This window comes from Mirounga leonina, unplaced genomic scaffold, assembly GCF_011800145.1.
Source record: "Mirounga leonina isolate KUSES-001 unplaced genomic scaffold, KU_Mleo_1.0 Mir_151, whole genome shotgun sequence".
Classification (NCBI taxonomy): Eukaryota; Metazoa; Chordata; class Mammalia; order Carnivora; family Phocidae; genus Mirounga; species Mirounga leonina.
The window spans coordinates 413563-431780 of record NW_023270377.1 but is presented as its reverse complement, the minus strand read 5'-3'; the positions used below and the strand labels follow the sequence as shown (position 1 = coordinate 431780).

The 18218-nt window shown below is 46.3% G+C and overlaps 1 protein-coding gene across 3 annotated transcripts in view; it reads left to right on the top strand.

Moving 5' to 3' along the window:
- The first annotated feature begins 3113 nt into the window (after positions 1-3113).
- FARP2 (FERM, ARH/RhoGEF and pleckstrin domain protein 2) overlaps positions 3114-18218 on the top strand; it is a 112332-nt gene continuing 97227 nt past the window's right edge. For all 3 annotated transcript variants that reach the window (XM_035006684.1, XM_035006685.1, XM_035006683.1), the window contains exons 1-2: positions 3114-3763; positions 12037-12268. In XM_035006684.1, the coding sequence (XP_034862575.1) occupies positions 12065-12268 (204 nt within the window). In that variant the 5' untranslated portion in view covers positions 3114-3763; positions 12037-12064. The remainder of the gene's footprint in view (positions 3764-12036; positions 12269-18218) is intronic.

Below are 18218 nucleotides of genomic sequence, written 5' to 3'. Positions count from 1 at the left end.
GCGTCCCGCATGGAGGCCCACCCGAGCCACAGGTGGCAGCTCGGGCTGGTTGTGACCACACCCTTCGTGGCCTTTGCTTCAGTTGTATCTCCAAGGTGGGAACGCGGTGTTGGGTCAGTGCGTCTGATCCACCAAGGTCCGGAAATACTCCTGAACACTGGCGAGGCAGCCGAAGGAAAATTGGGGCCAGGATGTGGCCCAGTGCTTCACGCAAGCACTCTTTCCATGGATGCTGGCGGCCGCAGCCTCCCGTGGCCTCTCCCGGGCGAGGCAGGAATGGCTGGGAAAAAGAGAAGTTTAATCCTGTGGTGAAGGAAATCCTGTCGGTACAGTGTGAGGAGAGGGGAAAGATCCAAAACCCAGGGCTGGATCTGTAAAGGGCGGTTTTTCTTTCTCGGCTGGTTGTTTCGGTGAGAGTTTGGCTGGACCGCTGCGGAAATGTTTGATGGCCGTCAGGGGACGTGGGGTTGGCGTTGGTTTTGTGCAGACTGCGTTAGGACGGACAACAGGTTTTCTCTCTGCCGGAGAGCTGGGGCAGGCAGGCAGGCGTGCAGTAAGCCTTGCTTGTAGACAGCGTGGTTTTAGTGTTCTTCGTCTGCCGCTCTGCAGCGTGTGTGGGTTCCTGTACCCCAAAGAGAGAATTCTGTGCTAAGAGTTGGGAGGCGCTTCGTGCCGGGGATTTCACTGGTTCTCTCCCAGCCTGCGGAGGGACCTGGCCGGGTCGCACAGCCCTGTGTGAAAGCAGGGGAAGTGGAGAGACCGGTTTAGGGTCACACCCTGGCCATGCCGCCTTATTGCACATCCTCGCCGCGCCGTCCGCCCTGAGCCGTCGGACTAGATGCTGACGTGCAGTTTCCCCAACTACACAGGTTTGCTGGCGCATTGGTATCGTGACCACCCTTTGAGAGCAGACTCCCAGGGTCCTTTGGTACTAATTCATTTCCCAGAGAAGGAAGTGTATGTGATAGATTCGTTTGTCTCTGTTCCTTATGGATAAAATGGGGTTAAAATTTAGCTACCCCAAATGGTGGTTGTGAGGACTAGGTGTCTACGGACGAGCTGTTTGTAAGGTGTCTGGCACACAGCAAGTGCTTAACCAACGTTAGCCGTTACATCATCAGGTGGAAGAAGAGCCTGGGTAGACAGTGGAGCGAAGTGGGCAGTATTTAAGCAGGGTTGTACTGCTTTGGGGGAGAGAGAGGACCTGATTGACAAAGTGAGGATTGATGCGTGGGTAATTCCTTCTGTCCACAGTTCTGGCTTCTGGTCACCTCAGGACCTCCTCAGTAGTCAAACAGTAACAGTTCTCCTTCTGCTGCTTACCTTTTCAGTTTTGTTCCTATTTTTCCTTTACCCACTTTCTTATCAGCTTACCACCTGCCCCTTTCACTCAGTGGGTCGTGCGAGTCCTGCATGCAGCAGTGGTGGTAAGCATGCGGGAAAGCCCACTTCAAAGTTCAGTGTCCAGCTGAGGTCACTTGGGTCGTGCTCTGAGATCTGAGTGAGCAGAGCATCAGGGGACTGTAGTGTATTTGTCTGCTCCAGGTTTTACCTTGGCAACAGGGAGTCAAAAATGTGAGAATTACACAAAACTTAATATGATAAAGCCCAGTGTTTGGTGCGTTTCTGGGGATTGTTACGTAGGTGGTGATTCTGTAAATTGATCTAATCTTTTTGGAGAACAACTGGCAGTATATGGTAAAGATTTTGATTTTGGAATCCCAGTTTTGAAAACAAAATCTGATATGCAGTTCCTGTCAGTATGGTAGAGTGTTCTACAGCCGGTAAACATGCTCTGGCAGTCCTGTTCCTGTGCTTCCCTCCAGACAAAATTTGAACCATTTGATCTATGGAAGTCTGTTCAGAAACATGCCTTAACCAAAAAGGTGAAAGCAGGGTACACAGCAGTTACACTATTGTGAAATCTGTGAAGATGTGGACAAGGATGAGAAGGGATGTTAGTTACATAAGTAGTTTTATTTTAGGGTTCCCCCCCCCAACAAACTGGTGTTTTAGTTTATACTAATTTTAAAAAGCAAAAATAAAGAGATGCTATAGGGCACCTGGGTGGCTCAGTTGGTTAAGCGTCTGCCTTCGGCTCAGGTCATGATCCCAGGGTCCTGGGATCGAGCCCCGCATCGGGCTCCCTGCTCAACAGGCGGCCTGTTTCTCCCTCTGCCGCTCCCACTGCTTGTGCTCTCCTGTTCTCTGTCTCTGTCTGCCAAATAAATAAATAAATAAGCAAGCACTGTAACGTAGGATGCAGTGATGACTCTCCCAGCTGCAGGACAGAAGGAAACATCACTGCATCCTACATTATAGTACCTTTTTATTTTCGCCTTTTAAAACAACTGTAAACTAAAACACCAGTTTGTGAGGGGTGGGGAGCAATCCCATGACACTAAAATACACCAAGAGGAGACAGCACACCATGGAATCGGGGTAGAGTTGAGGCCACTTGCAGAACCTAGTACCATCAGCAGTCACTAATCTTTCTGAGCCTGAGTTCCTTGATCTGTGTGATGGGGGTCATGAGGGTTAAACGAGATGATGTGGGCTTGGGCGTGGCGTGGCCTCCTAGCGGTGGCCATCCCTTGGGATTCTGTGGCTTTTGGAGTATGTGCCAGGACCGTCCTTAGGCCTGACACAGCTGCCCTCTTGTGGAGCCTTCTCCCTCTTGCCACCCACCAAATTCCTGTCTACCAGCCTCAGTTTCCTTTCTCAGTGGTGCCCACCGTCATTTAACACACTTCTGTCTTCTCCCACTGTGATTAGGAGGGTTCTCGCCCATAAACTCCCATGTTCTTACGTACTTACACTTTTTTGATACTGAGCAGGATCTCAATAAATGTTTGAATGAATTAATCAAATTTCACTTGGGGCAAGGGCAGATGCCAACTTTTATAGGGCCTGAAGATTATACAATTTGGGGTGGGAGTCTCTTTAAGAAAGAGAATACAATGGAGGCGCCTGGGTGACGCAGTCAGTTGGGCGTTCGGCTCAGGTTGTGATCTCAGGGTCATGAGTTGGGCTCGGAGCACAGATTCTGCTTGGGACTCTCTCCCTCTCCCCCCTGCACTTTCTCTCTCAAAAAAATAAATAAATCTTTAAAAAAAAACCAATATTATAGTAATTGGAAAGTGAGTATTTATTTAGAATGAGGAAAAAGTTATACATTTTAAAAAGCTGACTAATAATAAAAACATCACTAAATAGCATAAAAGTAGCATACTATGTACTTTTAGGTCACCTCTTCATGTGGTAGAGAATAGAAAGAGTTCAGTGATCCCTCTAGCATAGTTGACCAAAAATTTTTGATAGTTAGGATGCATAAAACATGATTGCACCTGTAGATACATACGTTGGCTGTTTCTAGTACAGCTACAGGTTTGTGTCTCAGAAAAGCAGGAGTTCTGATAAATTCTATTTTGTACGATTCCATTCAAAAAAGTAAAAGAAAAATGGTGGTACGTTTATATTACACTACTGCAGTAACAGTTATTTTTCTGACAACTGCAGTGTTGTCTACTGGGTACTAATCTCTCTGCTTACAGTTTTAACATTTCTGGTGATAATTTTCCCACAGATGAGCATCTGGCTCCCCATATTTCAAATCTTATTTCTTTCCCATAGCCCACACACTTGCACTGCTGGACACCGTTGGATCTGTACAGGTTGCCACAGAACCCCAGTCCTGCACCTTTGTTTCACGCGCCTCTGGTGGGCGGGCATAGTGGGCCCTACCTGCTCTGAGATGGCTGGGGTAAGTGTACACAGGAAGTAATGGCAAACATAAGTGCATCCCACTAAACCCAAACTAAACGTATCTCCAATTCTTTGTGCCCTTAGCTGCGTCCCCAAAATTCCAGCGGCCCCTCCTAAGCTGCCTGACATAAAGGGAATGACATTGTAGTGGAAAGAGGCAGTAGCCTTAGTTGATTGCAATTAGAATGTATTCTGTAAATTCTGCAGAAGGCTACAGCCATAGGCACACTTCGCTTAGAGCCTTTCCTAGGACCGTGGAAGGGGCCAGTGCATGTGGGGGGCCCAAGAGCTGGAAGCAGAATAGCTTTAGAGTCATGAGGCTTTTGCAGGGGCAGTTCTGGCCCTTTGCTTGATGCCAGATGACGTGGTAGAGGCACAAGGGGTGAGGGTGCTCAGTGCATCTCCTGGCGCTTAGCAGGAGTGTGGGAAGGAAGAAGCAACACCATGGAATTTTAGAAATTGTTTAAGTTTTACTAGGCCTTATTAACTCTTGTCTCCTTCCTAATTAAAGTCCCAGGTGCTTTGGTAGTAGTTAATAATGTGAATGTTGGAGGAACAAGTCTCAATACCTAAACAAATCGATTCCAGAGACTGCTTAAAAATGTTTTTATTTTACTGACTGTTTTGGAAAGAAGAACCAGCACAGCTCCTAGAGGAAAGACAGTAGTTATTGCAGCTTCCTCCTAGAAGGGGAGCAGTGACATACCTTAGGTAACCCCTACCAGGTAAGACTTCTGACGTGGGGAGTACTTACACAGTATCTGGGCCAAGAGTGGGGAACTGAAAGCTGAAGTTAGATCCCAGGTGTGCTTCTGATTTCAAAAGTAATGTATACTCATCACTGGAGGCAATCTGAAAAATACGGAACATTGGAAAAAGAAAGAAAATCAACCTTCTTCCCTCCCCCCAAAGATAACCACCATAAACGTGTTAAAATGCAGGGGTGTCAAGTTCTGGTTCCTGGAAGATGGAATAAGCACACTGCACGCTGTCCTCCCCCCTGACCATGGCTCTAAAGGCTGGACAGCTGCATGGAGCCGGTATTTGAGGACTCTGACAAGTAAATAGTGACAGGAGGAGTGGGCACAAAGGCCAGAATTTGAAGTACCACTGCACCAATGAGGAGTTTCCTGTTTTCCCTCCAGGATTCCCTATCCTGGTCTGAGGGTATCTGAAAGCCAGAGAGGGGCCCCAGGTGCAAACAGAGAGTGCCGCAGGGGAAGCCTCCTGCTCTGAGCTATAGGAGAGAATGGGAGGAGGCTGCTGCTTTCCTCCCCTTTTGGTGCATAGATGTGCAATTTTTAAAGTCAGATTGTTTTTGGTTTTTAATCTTAAAGAATTTGGACGCTGGGTGCTAGTCCTGTGTCCACGGGTTGGATCTGTGGCCTTCAGCAAGCCGCTCCATTCTTGGGCTGTGCTGTCTCATGGAAAATAAGGGGGCTGGGCCAGCATTTCACAGTATACACACATACTCCTCTCACCTGTGAACTATGCCGAGGGCTTTCTGGATCCTTACATACACTGAAAATTGTTGCTAGATCTCTTGTTTTTTTCTTTCTTTTTTTCTTTTTACTCATGGAAAATTCCAAACATTCACAAAAGTGCATATATCAAAACCAGCTCCAATAATCAACATATGGGCAATTGTGGGGTTTTTTTTGGGGGGTGGCTATTATCCCCTTCACTGATTCCCACCTCAGTGGATTATTTTAAAGTAAATCCTTGGCATTATTCCACTTTGTCCATAAATACTTTAGTATGTGTCTCTAAGAGAGGGACTTTTCCCCCTTCATATACACACAATACCGTTAAAACGTATAGGAAATAAGCAGTACTTATTAAATTACCTAATATCCAGGAAGTGCTCAGATTTCCCTGATTATTCCACAAATACTTGATTCAGGATTCAGATAAGGTCCACGGGGAGCATTTGGCAGACAACATCTTTTACCAGTTTCTATCACCCTCCCGCCCCCGCTTTTCTTTCTTTTTCTTTTTTTTTTAGTGTCATTTATTGAAGAAATGAGATCATTTTTCTTGTAGAATTTGCCACATTGTTGTTTTTACTCATAGTCTTTTTAATCCTGAGGATGTATTTCACTAGTGATGGGTAGTGAGGTTACTGAGTTTAAAAATTACTTAAATTAATTCCCTTTGTAGTTTAGCTGCTGTCTTAATGTACAGTGAAGATCATTTGTTTCATTTGGTTTGAGATTTTGGGCTTGCTTTTCCAAGACATGGATTTCATGTTGCTTTCTAATCATGTAAAACATCCATGAGGTTCCCAGGTCAACCCAAGGAAACCCTGCATACTGGACGAAGGGGTCTCCAGGGCTGAATCCCCAGTGCCTTCTGTCCCATGGCAGCCACTGTCGGTAGGCTTTGGTTTATCCTTCCATTGTTGTTTGAAGATAAGCAAATACATATGTTTCTACTCCAGCTCTTTCATTCACTTCATACTAAGGAAGCATAGAGAGTGGGACACCAGGGTGGGTCGGTCAGTTGGGCGTCTGCCTTGGCTCAGGTCATGATGCCGGAGTCCCGGAATCAAGCCCCGCATCAGGCTCCCTGCTCAGCGGGGAGTCTGCTTCTCCCTCTGCCTCTCACCCAGCTCGTGTTCTCACTCACTCTCTCAAATAAATGGATAAAATCTTTAAAAATATATATATATATATTTTTCAGGGGCCCCTGGGTGGCTCAGTTGGTTGAGTGTCTGACTCTTGACCTCAGTTCAGGTCTTGATCTCAGGGTCGTGAGTTCAAGCCCCACGTTGGGCTCAGAGCTGCGTGTGAAACCTACATAAAAAAAACAAAACAAAAACCACTTTATTTTTCATCCAGTGGAATTTTGTTTAACACCAAGTCGGAATATCTGGTGGTCTGAATTATTGACATCTGTTTATTGTTAAGGCAATTCCTTTAAAAACCTAGGAAGTAAATTGTAAGGTTTGCAAATATTGGTTATATCCAAAGTCATGTCTCTGCGCCAATAATCTATGTTTACATTGTGTTGAATTTGTCTGAAAGCGATGTTCCTTTTCCTACATACACGGGGCCTCTGTTTCATATGGTTAGGTAGGAAAGATGGGATAACAGGATTTTATGAGGTGCTTAATTTTTGGCTACTAAATACAATAAATTAGTTGGAATCAAGAGCACATTTCCTATCACTTTACTTTCACAATGAACTGTCTTTCTCAGACTCACAGATTCTTAGAGTCAAGAGGATGTGATTGACCGCAGTCCTCCCCTGTCATTTTCCAGAATAGAATCTGGGCCAGGAGTGGGGAAGTGAAAGCTGAAGCTAGACCCCAGATGTGCTGCCTTCCAGCTTCTACCCCCAGGCTGCTGCTGTGCGCTGCTTGTTTCCCACAGGGCCTGCCTTTTTATCCCAGCTCGGTGGACACCTTGCTGCCAGTGTGGGCTGCCCTTCCTCACGTTTGAGGGACAGCGATGCCAGGGATTCAAGTCCTCATTGGTCCTTAGGCTTCCCCCAGGTAATGCAGCATCCCAGAGCACCTGCTGGGGCAGCGTGTGCGAATGAGTTCTGCAGCACCCTTCTCCCCAGGTTTCCAGCGCCAAATGCCATTTCTGTGGTGCTCCGACCATGTCGCCTACCAGGGGACAGCGGAGCTGTATTCTGGGGGAGGGAGAGGTGTGTTTGTGCAGCACATGGGTGTAAATGGCCCGCCTGCCCTCCGTCTGGCTAGCTGTTTCTTCTCAGCTCTTTGAGGCACTGCCTTACAGCACTAGTTCTGACATTTTTTTCTCTGATTCCTTACATTGAGGGAAGTACTTAGTTGCTTGTTTCAAAAACTACCAGTCATGCTTGTTAGGGAATAAAAGCACCTATCTTTGCTGTGCTATAGTGAAGAGGTAAGGAGCCCAGGGCGCAGGAGCCAGGTGAGAACTCTGTCTGAACATTCATTGCCGACACTGCCGTGCATTGTAGGTACTTTAGAAAAATGCAGTGAAAGTAAGCGTCATGTTCTGCTTCCTTAGTTGGTTGGTATAGACATATGTTTGATGATCCTTCTGAAAGAGGCAGCTGAAAATATTTCAAGGAAGGTGGGAGGTTTTTCTGCACAACAGAATTTTAAGCCCACTTGCTTTACGGTGGACGGTGGACTGTGCTTTTGTCTGGGAAGCCAGATTTTCCAGTAGACAGGGAGGAGGCTTCGTGGCCAAGTCCAGGCTGGCTCTGTCACTTCTGAGTTACGTGTTCCGTGGCAGACTTTTTTTTTTTTTTTAATAGCCTTTATTTTTTAGAGCAGTGTTGAGTTCACAGCAAAGTTGAGTTGCAGGTGCAGAGATCTCCACATGCCCCTGTCCCTCTTACGCACAGCCTGTCCCACTATCAACACCCCACCCCCACACACAGAGAAGCACCTTTTTACAACCTGCGTTGACATGTCATCACCCAAAGCCTTGACAGACGTTTGAGCTGAATTTCCCAACTTCAAGATGGAAATATGGGACAAGGTAGTTTTTAAATTTTTTACTAAATGAGCCTAGGAGCTGAGTTTATAGTAGGTAGCACTGAATGTCAGTAGTGGGAATTGCGTCCAGCCACAGAAATATTTTTAGGAATGAAGACTGCAAGGCATTTCATTCACATGGAGGGAAGATGGGAAAATAAACTGTAGTCCCTTGTATGGCACCACTGCTTCCCTCTGGATTTCTAGAGAGGTTTTCTAGCAGCAGGAAAAGTGAGCAGGGGCTCATGTCTACCGTGGAGGGCTCCCAGGACTGCAGAACACCTCCTGTGTTTCTAGTCTGTCTTGCATACTCTTGCCCTTTTAATATTTATAAGCACACGAGGCAAACTAATTTCTGTCAGGTCATAATTTATGTAAAACAAATACATTCAGTGCATACGTTTTTCATCTTGTCCCGTGACCAGCCAGGCTGCAGCAAATGACTGCTGTGAGGGAGTGGCCTCGTGTTTCTCCCCAAGAGTCCGGTTGTGCTGCTTGTTGTAAAGTAGACTGATTGACTTTGAGAGCAGGGTTAACCCTCAGGCACTGGGATTCCATGCCAGTTTTCTGTTAAGTTCCTCACTTTCCTAGATTTCTTAAAGGCAAGTAATTATTAAATGTGTGATTGATGCCACATTACCATTATGCAACAGCAAATGGCTTTTCTTTGGAACATCAGCAGTAGGGTACCTTGGGATCATTTCCTCAATGAGCCTCCAGAGTGAGAGTGTCTCATGGCCCTGAGTCTCAGCTCGAGCCACATTGAGGTCTCTGGACCAGATGAAAATCACCAGGAAGTCCGTTTGCTGCTGAGAAGGCGTGTGGACCTGCACAGGTCTCTCGTGGACTAAGAAGTGGTTTTCATTTGTCTAATATTTTTCTTTTTCTTAGAGAAAAAAATTAAAAGTGTGCTATTTTAAATATGTTTATTATCAAACACAGATCTTGGGAAACCGCACAAATCAAATACATGGCTTAGTGGATTATAATAAAGTGAACACGGTTCCGATCAAGCAATGCAACCATGCCAGCCACGCCAGAGGGCCCTTCCTGGTACCCCATCCTAGAGACAGAACCCCTCCCACCTAGAGGGGACCACTCTCCTGAGTTTTCTAGTATGAATCTCCCCTTGCATGCTCTTCTTACAGCATGCTCACCCAAATGTGCCCCTCTGGGTGCTGTGGGTGAGTTTTGCCCGTTTTGTTTTAGAAGTATGTGCTTAGGACTCTCTTACAATGAGGAGAAGGGAAAGAACCTGAAGAAATCTTTTCCATCTAAAACTATTAAGAAAAAAACCTAAATGAGAATATACAATAAAATAAATAAGAGCAGTGACTACTTAAAATATGTTTTGGTTGTATATATATTTTCAGAATTGTAGCTTTACTTAAAGGGGAAGTCTCTTTGGTGCCCAGGGTAAAACATCCCATGGTTCCTTCAGAAGGACCTGCTCTTGGTGCTTCAGTCTTGGTTAAATACTGTGGGCAGACCAAGGACTCAGCTCATCTGTTTGCACATTGGAGACACCTTGCAGGTGGAATCTTCTTCACTCACCTTCCTTCACTTTTGCATTAACTACTCGTGAAATTGAAATGAAAAATGTCATGTTTATGGTTCTCGTAACCTCCTATATCCCATGTTTAATATTAGTGGCATGAATATTAGTGATCTTCTCGTGTGTTCTGTTGGTGACCGTAGTCTTTGTCTTTCGCTGCTCCTGTTTGTCCAGTGCATTGCCTAAGGAGGCAGTTCGTGCTCTTCAATGCCAGTGCCAGGAACTAAGTAAACACTTAGCAAACATTCACAGTAGGAATTTAGTTCCTGCTATCAGGGCCCATAAAACCTGGAGAGAGAATTCGGAGATCACAGATAACTACGAATCTGAACCAAACATGTGCCTGTCCACGAGGGGCGGCCCGTGCAGGAGTGGGGGCGGGAGGTATATTTGGCAGAACAACACAAACCGCCTTGTCATTTTGCTCACTCCATTACCAGTTCACTGTCCCCGGGGGTTTTAGCTTTCTTGTGTTTTGCTGCTTGTTTCACAATCACACGTGTGTGGAAGTTCTCGCTCACGTGGCTGGGAGCCTTGTCTTTGCTGGGTAGAGGTTGCTCGGTGGGTGATGAGAAGCTTTTAAACTTAATTCAAGAGACTAAAGTTCCTGGGCGCCTGGGTGGCTCAGTTGGTTGAGCCACTGCCTTCGGCTCAGGTCATGATCCTGGAGTCCCGGGATCGAGTCCCGCATCGGGCTCCCTGCTCGGCGGGGGGTCTGCTTCTCCCTCTGACCCTCCCCCTTCTCATGCTCTCTCTCTCTCTCTCTCTCTCATTCTCTCTCTCAAATAAATAAATAAAATCTTTAAAAAAAAAAAAAAGAGACAAAAGTTCCTGAGATGGTTCTTCTTGGTAACAAAATAAGCATGAAAAAGATGAAAGGGTCAGGGGACTTAGCAGTTAGGTTGGCGCATGAGGGAATGGATTGGAAATTAGTGAGATTGATTCTCTTTGAAATTTACTGCAAATTAGTAGAAAGCTTGCCAAAGGCAAGTGAGTGAAATAAAATAGTTTTTGTATCAGCTCCATTCTTTCTTGAATAAACCTCTGGCATTTGTTTTTTGCTACACTATATTTTACTGGTAAATATTTTTTCTTCAAATTGACTTTCAAACACAAATACACACCTTTAAGAAGGAAATTTGCCATAAGTAGAAGGTAACTATATTAATACAAAGAAAAACAAGCCAGTATTATTAGATTCTAGCTGATACTCAGCCTCTTCTTTCTTTGTTAAAAACAGTAACATGATTAGCCCTGTTCAACTTAATAGCCTAAAACTAGAGACCTTTCCCGTGTCACAACATGGAGATTGGAAAAGGGCATGAGTGCCTCTCTGGGCCTTCGGTGTTGTCATTCGTTCAGCGGGCAGTGGGTGGTGAGAACAGGGACCTTGTGAGGACAGGTAAGGGGTGCTGGGAAGGGCCTGGCCTGGGGCAGGTGCTCCTCACACCAGGTGTGTGGTCCTCGTGTCACTCTGACAGCACCTGTCCAGCCTGGTAAGACCCTACTTCAAACACCAGGGAGTGCAGAGCTGGCCAAGAGCGGCCTGGCTGTACTCACCTGCTGTTCTTGGCTTTCGCCCCCCGCCCCCCACCACAGCCGTGTGCTGCCTGGTGTGTGTGGGACCTGCTCCTCTTTGCTGAAATGTACCATCAAGCACTTAACAGTGTGTGGTCAGCACATTGGCTCTCTGGGCCGGTGGAGGTAGGCTGTGCCAGGGGACTCTAGGCAGCCAGACAAAGGGACAGGCCACTGTTGGATGAGGTTTTGTGAGTTCAATGAGGTGACACACTGCCTGGCTCGCAGAAGCACCAGGAAATACTGTCTTTCGGAACAGTGCCTGGTATTTTATGCTCCACCAATCTATGTATGAGTGGAAGGTAGTCTTAACTCTGTTCTGATGTAATTTAATAAGACTCTCTAGAAGTTGCAGAAATAGAGCAGAGAATTCCTGTGCACCTGATAATTTTTTTTACATTGTTTTAATATCTATTTTTTTTTTAAGATTTTATTTATTTATTTGACAGAGAGAGAGAGAGACAGCGAGAGAGGGAACACAAGCAGGGGGAGTGGCAGAGGGAGAAGCAGGCTTCCCACGGAGCAGGGAGCCCGATGTGGGGCTCGATCCCAGGACCCTGGGATCATGACCTGAGCCGAAGGCAGACGCTTAATGACTGAGCCACCCAGGTGCCCCCTAAATAACTATTGATCACTCTTTGGGGTTCTTTTTTTGTTTTAGAGGAATCTTCATTCTTAGCTGGTGAAGAATGGGGGAGATAGAAGGAACATACAGAGTCCTGCAGACTCCAGGGACACGCTTGGGCACCCAGACCCCAACAGGGGTGAGCACCCTCGAGCCTGGGCAGACTCTCTCGGCAGGAGCAGCACGGACGTCAGCCAGAATGCAGGAGAAGCACCTTCACATCCGAGTGAAGCTGCTGGACAACACTATGGAAATATTTGACATTGAGGTAAGAAGTATAATGTTTGGAAGAATATTTCTTGTGCTTTCTAAAAGTCAGGTATCATGCACCACATTCCATGTTGCTGATCAGACTTTGCCTATTTATCAAGCTGACCAAGAGTGACTTTGGTAACACTAAGATCCTTGCAAACAGTGGATCTGGGTTTCTCCTTTTATTTTGGAAAGTGGTATTCTCCTGTCTCTCCTTTAAAATTCTGATATGGGGGCACCTGGGTGCTCAGTTGGCTAAGCGTCCAGCTCTTGATTTCGGCTTAGGTCATGATCTCAGGGTCGTAAGATTAAGCCCGGGGTCGGGCTCTCTGCTCAGTGGGGAGTCTGCCTCTCTCCCTCTGTTCCTCCCCCAGCCATGCTCATGTGTGTGTGCACACGTGCGCTCATTCTCTCTCTCTCTCTCACTCTCTCTAAAAGAAAATAAATCTTTAAAAAAAATAAGTATTTTTAAGAAATTAAAATAAAATTCTGATACAACATGGCCTTTCCGTTCTTCTTCTGAAAGGCTGGCTGAATGCTATAGAGCACAAGCCAGACCCAGACGGCCTCTGCCCCATTCTGCCCGGGTGCAGGGGGGCAGTTAGCCTCCCGGTGGGTTAGCTCCTCATCTGAAACATGGGGGTGATCACAGCCCCCTTTCTCAGGGTGGCTGTGGAGAGGACCGAGCACTCACCGTGCAGGCAGTACTGCATAGTATTAGCGTAGGATTTGTTTATCAGCAGTGATAACATTTTTATTTTGAAAATTCCCTAGTAGATTGCACTGGTAATGTTGGTAAAAACCATTGAATATAACAAAACTGTGTAACTGTATGTAAGTGTATATATATTTAAATAATATTTCTTAGACCTACATATTACTTTAGAAAACACTGGTTTTCTAAATGGCATTAGAATCAGTGTGATTTTTAAAAATTACTTATTTATTTTATATGTAATGCATAAATATGTTCTCTTTTCTAATATTTTCATATTGGTTTAAAGTAATAGCTTTAGAAGTTTTTTCTGCTCTTAATGTCACAAAAGGAAGGACAAGAGAATGAATTTAAACTTTAGCAGGAGGTTTATTTGTGCTCACGATATCTGTCAAGAAGTCAGGGTGCTACACAGAAAATGAGATTATTGAAGTAGGGGCCAGGCTGTGAGGAGCCTAAAGGAAACCTCTAGGCTCTGGTGATGCCTAATTGCAAAATACATTGCATGGGAAAAGGTAAGGTGGGGGGCGAGGTAGTGACCCAGGGGATCGTGGAGGAGGGTGCTGGAAGTCAGGGCTGTCCTCCAGTCCTCTTGCCTCGGGCCCTGGGCACACCAGCCTCTCTTGCCTCTCTTGCTTGAGTATTTGATTGCAAGTATCTAGTGCATAGATTCATAGTATCTGAACTCAAGGGATCCTGAATGCTTCTTTTAAGGTCTTATTTGAGGAGGAAATCACATACCATTTCATCAGGGCAGTAGTAATTAAAACTGGTAGGACCTATCTGTTCCAACTTCCCAAGTCATTCCTGTGTTGCCAGAGGCAGCCTCTGCCAGGAATGTAGTCCAAAACAGGCAACCTTTGAACCCTGGAGAACTGGTGGTTGGCTGTTGGCTCTCTTTGGCAGCATTTCCTCGCTCTGCTTGGTACTCTTTGATAAGTCACCTGCAGGAAATGGGTTAAACATCTGGGAGGTTAGTTGGGCTCCCAGATATCCTCCAGCCAAATGCTCGCAAGAGTTTCCACCATGTACCCATCCTTTGATAAATACACCCACTACGGTCTAGGCTCAAAAAAGGTTCAAAATTTTTAAAAGAAAGGAGGGATGGGAGAGGAGAAAAGAATGGGAAGAACTGAACTATTCAAAGCTTTTTTTCAAAGCCTCTTTTTTTGTCCTGCTTAATGGTCTTTATCAACTAACACAAGAAGAAAGCATACATTTATTGTTGAGTCATAAATAAGACATAACCCTTCTCCAAGATACACATTATTATATTACTAAGTGTCTGGGTCACTTCATACATCAGGAACTCAGAAGTGGCATTTTGTAAAGGTTTCAACATACTTAGAGCTTCTCAAAGTTGAGATTGTTGTGTCGGGGAGGAAGAATCTCCTTGGCCCTCCCAGCTCCTTCTAGCTGGACTAAGAATCAAACTTCGTAGGGTACAGGGAATGCACAGATAAGGAAATTCCAAACATGGTTGGGCAATGTGATGCTTATAGGAGCACAGGAGAGGGGTTGGGTCTGGGACACAAAGGGGAGAGGGACCATTAGCAGGGAGGGGGGAGGAGAGGTCTGGGAAGAGGGGCTGCCTGTCTTGTAGAGAAGTGTCTCAGGTGAAAAGGGGTTTGTTAATAGCTCTCTTCCTGGTATGGGCAGGCAGTTAAGGGGGCAGTAAAGAGCTTTTCCTGAATCTGCTGGGTTTTGATTGCCTTTAACTCAAAATAATGTTCATGCCACAGTGGCCCATCTGGGGTGGCCTGCTCTTGGCCCGTATAGTTGCTTCTGTTAATCAGATTTAACCATCATACTCCTTTCCATGCAGGTGGGATATTTTGATAAGCCTGGCAGAGTCAGAAATTAAAGAATCACATTGCTGCCACATACCGTGAGTTGGGTGGGCTACTTTTTGAATTGTGTTAGCCACCCATGGCATACCTTTTAGGAAGAGTTACAATTCAGTATATTTTTGTAAGTTATTTGTATTCAGCTTCCAAGTACCCTGTCTTCTAAAATTATATCAGTTGGTTTTGCTAAGTAACCACTCCAAAACCTAGTAACTTAAAACAACAAATTTTGAATGCATGTTTGATTGGCTTAGGAGGGTCTTCTGGTCTGGGCTGGCCTAGAGGGGCTAGTGGTCTAGGGTGGCATGTCTTCCATGTCTGGCACCCCCAACTGGAACCTCTTTCCATTTGGAATATCGCCCTCCAGGGAGCTAGTTGGCCTTATTTGCATGGTGATGGAAATGTTCTCAAGAGTGGAAGTTGTGATATACCTGTAGGCTTGGGATTCATGCATTATAGCTCCCACCATGTTTAACTGATCCAAGCAAGCCAGCAGGCAAGCCCCAATTCTGAGACTGGGGAGCAATAGAGCTACCTTGATGGAGGAGTGCCAGGCAATTTGTGGCCATTTTTTAATTAATTAATTTATTTATTTATTTATTTTTTAAGATTTTATTTATTTATTTGAGAGAGAGAGAGAGAATGAGAGAGAGAGAGCACATGAGAGGGGGAGGGCCAGAGGGAGAAGCAGACTCCCCGCCGAGCAGGGAGCCCGATGCGGGACTCGATCCCGGGACTCCAGGATCATGACCTGAGCCGAAGGCAGTCGCTTAACCAACTGAGCCACCCAGGCGCCCCAATTTGTGGCCATTTTTCACAGTCTACCACAACAGCTGCTGCCAATGGACGGGGAATGTCGTCCCTGGAAAGATGACTGTCTCTGTGCAGCTCTAGTGTCTCGTGTCAGTGGGCTAGTCTTCTTTGCCAGGCGACATGCTTTGTGGGGCCTGCCCCGAAGCAAGCCACCTGGCCTTCTCCGGGGGATGTGCTTCCCCCATAGCCCTCCACGAGAGGCTGGCCCAAGAAGGTAGGTTTGCCCTGATCCTTTCTCTCCAGTGTGTCCCGTAAGTCATGGCTCCAAAGATGTGAAAGATCCAGAGATGGAGGCTGGTTGCCCCTGGGGACCCCTCAGTGATCCACCACCACTTGTCCCCTGACCTCTGGTAACTGAACAGACCTGAGTTCACTTCTCAGTGAGTCACACAGAGAAGCTGCACCAGGTAAGCTGTCGCACAAAGAGAACTTTATTTGCAGCCAATAAGGAGATCACAGGGAATAACTTCCAAAGCCAGGACTCCCGAGCAAGGATGGATGGATTCCTTTTATTTAGGGTTCGGATGAATACTCAGGGGAGCTTTGTCATCGTATGTAGAGGCGGGCATAAAGTCACACATGTGCCTTAAGGAGAGGCTTGTGCTCCTCCTTGGGCAGAGGCCTTAGTATCATAATGAGGTCAGGGCAACTGTGGGCCGCTCCCTGGTCCATCTGCACAGGCGTGAGTCCGTGAGTCGCGGGTTGAGCTCCCACTGGTCCAGGTGGTCCGAGCAGTTGTTACTGCCTGGGGGTGGGGGGAGCAGTTTCAGTGTCCATCACCGAATACTTTACGTGTCGGGTCTCTGCCTGAGTTAAGAGAGCAGCTGGAAAGAAGAGCTTCAGGAAGAATGTGGGATGAAGGTCACTGGGTACAAGCAGATGGGCAGTAAAGGTCAGGTCTTGGGGTCTAACTGGTGACGCCGGCTCCACCACCCTCCACCCTTTATATTTGAGCTAAAAGACACAGGTTGTGGTCTGGTGGTGTTGGCTGTTGTGGGATGGTGCACACTCGAGGTACGGGGCGGTAGGCATACAGAACACTGAGACCGCAGTCTGGGCCTCTGTTGGCAGCACAGAAGGCAAGTCTTGGTGAAGACACTCCCTGTCCCAGAGCTCGTCTGTGGTCTCTCTCCTCCTAGAAGGCAGGTTCCAGGAGATGAGACTTTATTTGATGCACTGCAGAACCATCGGTGTTTGGAATAGTGTCTTGCTTTGTAAATATGTGTCAAATAAAGGAAATAAAAAGTAGGTTGGGTTAACATCCTTTCTTCAAGAGTGTTTTGAATTTTTCCCTCTGTAGCAGAGTTTTCCGACCTCAGATTCAAGTGTGTGGTTTTGTTTGTTTGGGGGTTTGGGCGTCTACACCCATCTGATTGCTCACTTGGTTTGTTTTTTACTTAAGTCTTGGGCAGCAGTGTCTGTGACCTTGCTGGGTTAACACACTGATACAACCTTGGAAGGCACCGACTTCTGCATACAGATACTTACAGATCACTGGCATTGTGTGGAATCCCTAGTTGCTATTGAAAGGGCCTTCTTAACTCAGGGACGAATTTGATATGCAGTTGTTTTTGAAATGCTTGTATTTTGCTTCAGTGAAAATACAGAGCAGCTCAGCCTGAAGACCTCCCTGTTGGTGTTCATGCCTCTTTCCGTGCAGTGTGTTGTTTCGTGTTGGTCTTCAACAAGTAAGACAGCCTTGGCCATCCTCATTATACTTGCTTCAGAAAGGTGAGCTGCAAGTCCCCAGTTTTATTTCTATCGCCCATCTCCCAGAGATGGACAGCAACATGCAAAAGAATGAAACTGGGGGCTTCTGGGTGGCTCAGTCAGTTAAGCATCTGCCTTCGGCTCAGGTCATGGTCTCAGGGTCCTGGGATCGAGTCCCGCATCGGGCTCCCTGCTCAGTGGGGAGCCTACTTCTCCCTGTCCGGCTCCCCCGTTTGTGCTCTCTCTCTCTCTGTGTGTGTGTCAAATGAATAAATAAAATATTTTAAAAATAGTAGAATAAAAATTAAAAACAAATAATTTAAAAAAAAAAGTCAGACACTTAACTGACTGAGTCACCCAGGCATCCTGAGCATGCAGCCCTTGATTTCAGAGTCGTGAGTTCAAGCCCTGTGTCAGGCTCCCCACTGGGCATGGAGCCTGCTTAAAATTCTCTTTCTCCCTCTCCCTCTGCCCACCGCCCCCCCCCCCAAAAGCGTGCGTGCTCCCTCTCGCTCACTCTCTCCCCCTTCCTCTCTAAAAAAGAAAAAAAAAAAACCTCACAGCCTTTAGCTGTCACTTCCCTTCCCCCTATCCCTTTAGCTGTAAGCAAACAGTAACGTACTTTCTGCCTCTCTAGGTTGCACTGCTCTGGACATTGCGTATGAGTGGGGTTATACATGGTCTTTTCACTGAGCATCCTGTTTCAGAGGTTGATCCATGTTGTAGAATGCATCAGGACTGCTTTCTTTTTTGTGCCCAAATAATACTCCGGTGTATGGGTAGGCCACATTTTGTTTATCTGTTCCTCAGCTGACAGGCACTCCACCTGTGGCTCTTAAGAACAGTACTGCTGTAAACATTCACATTCCGGTGTTTGTGTG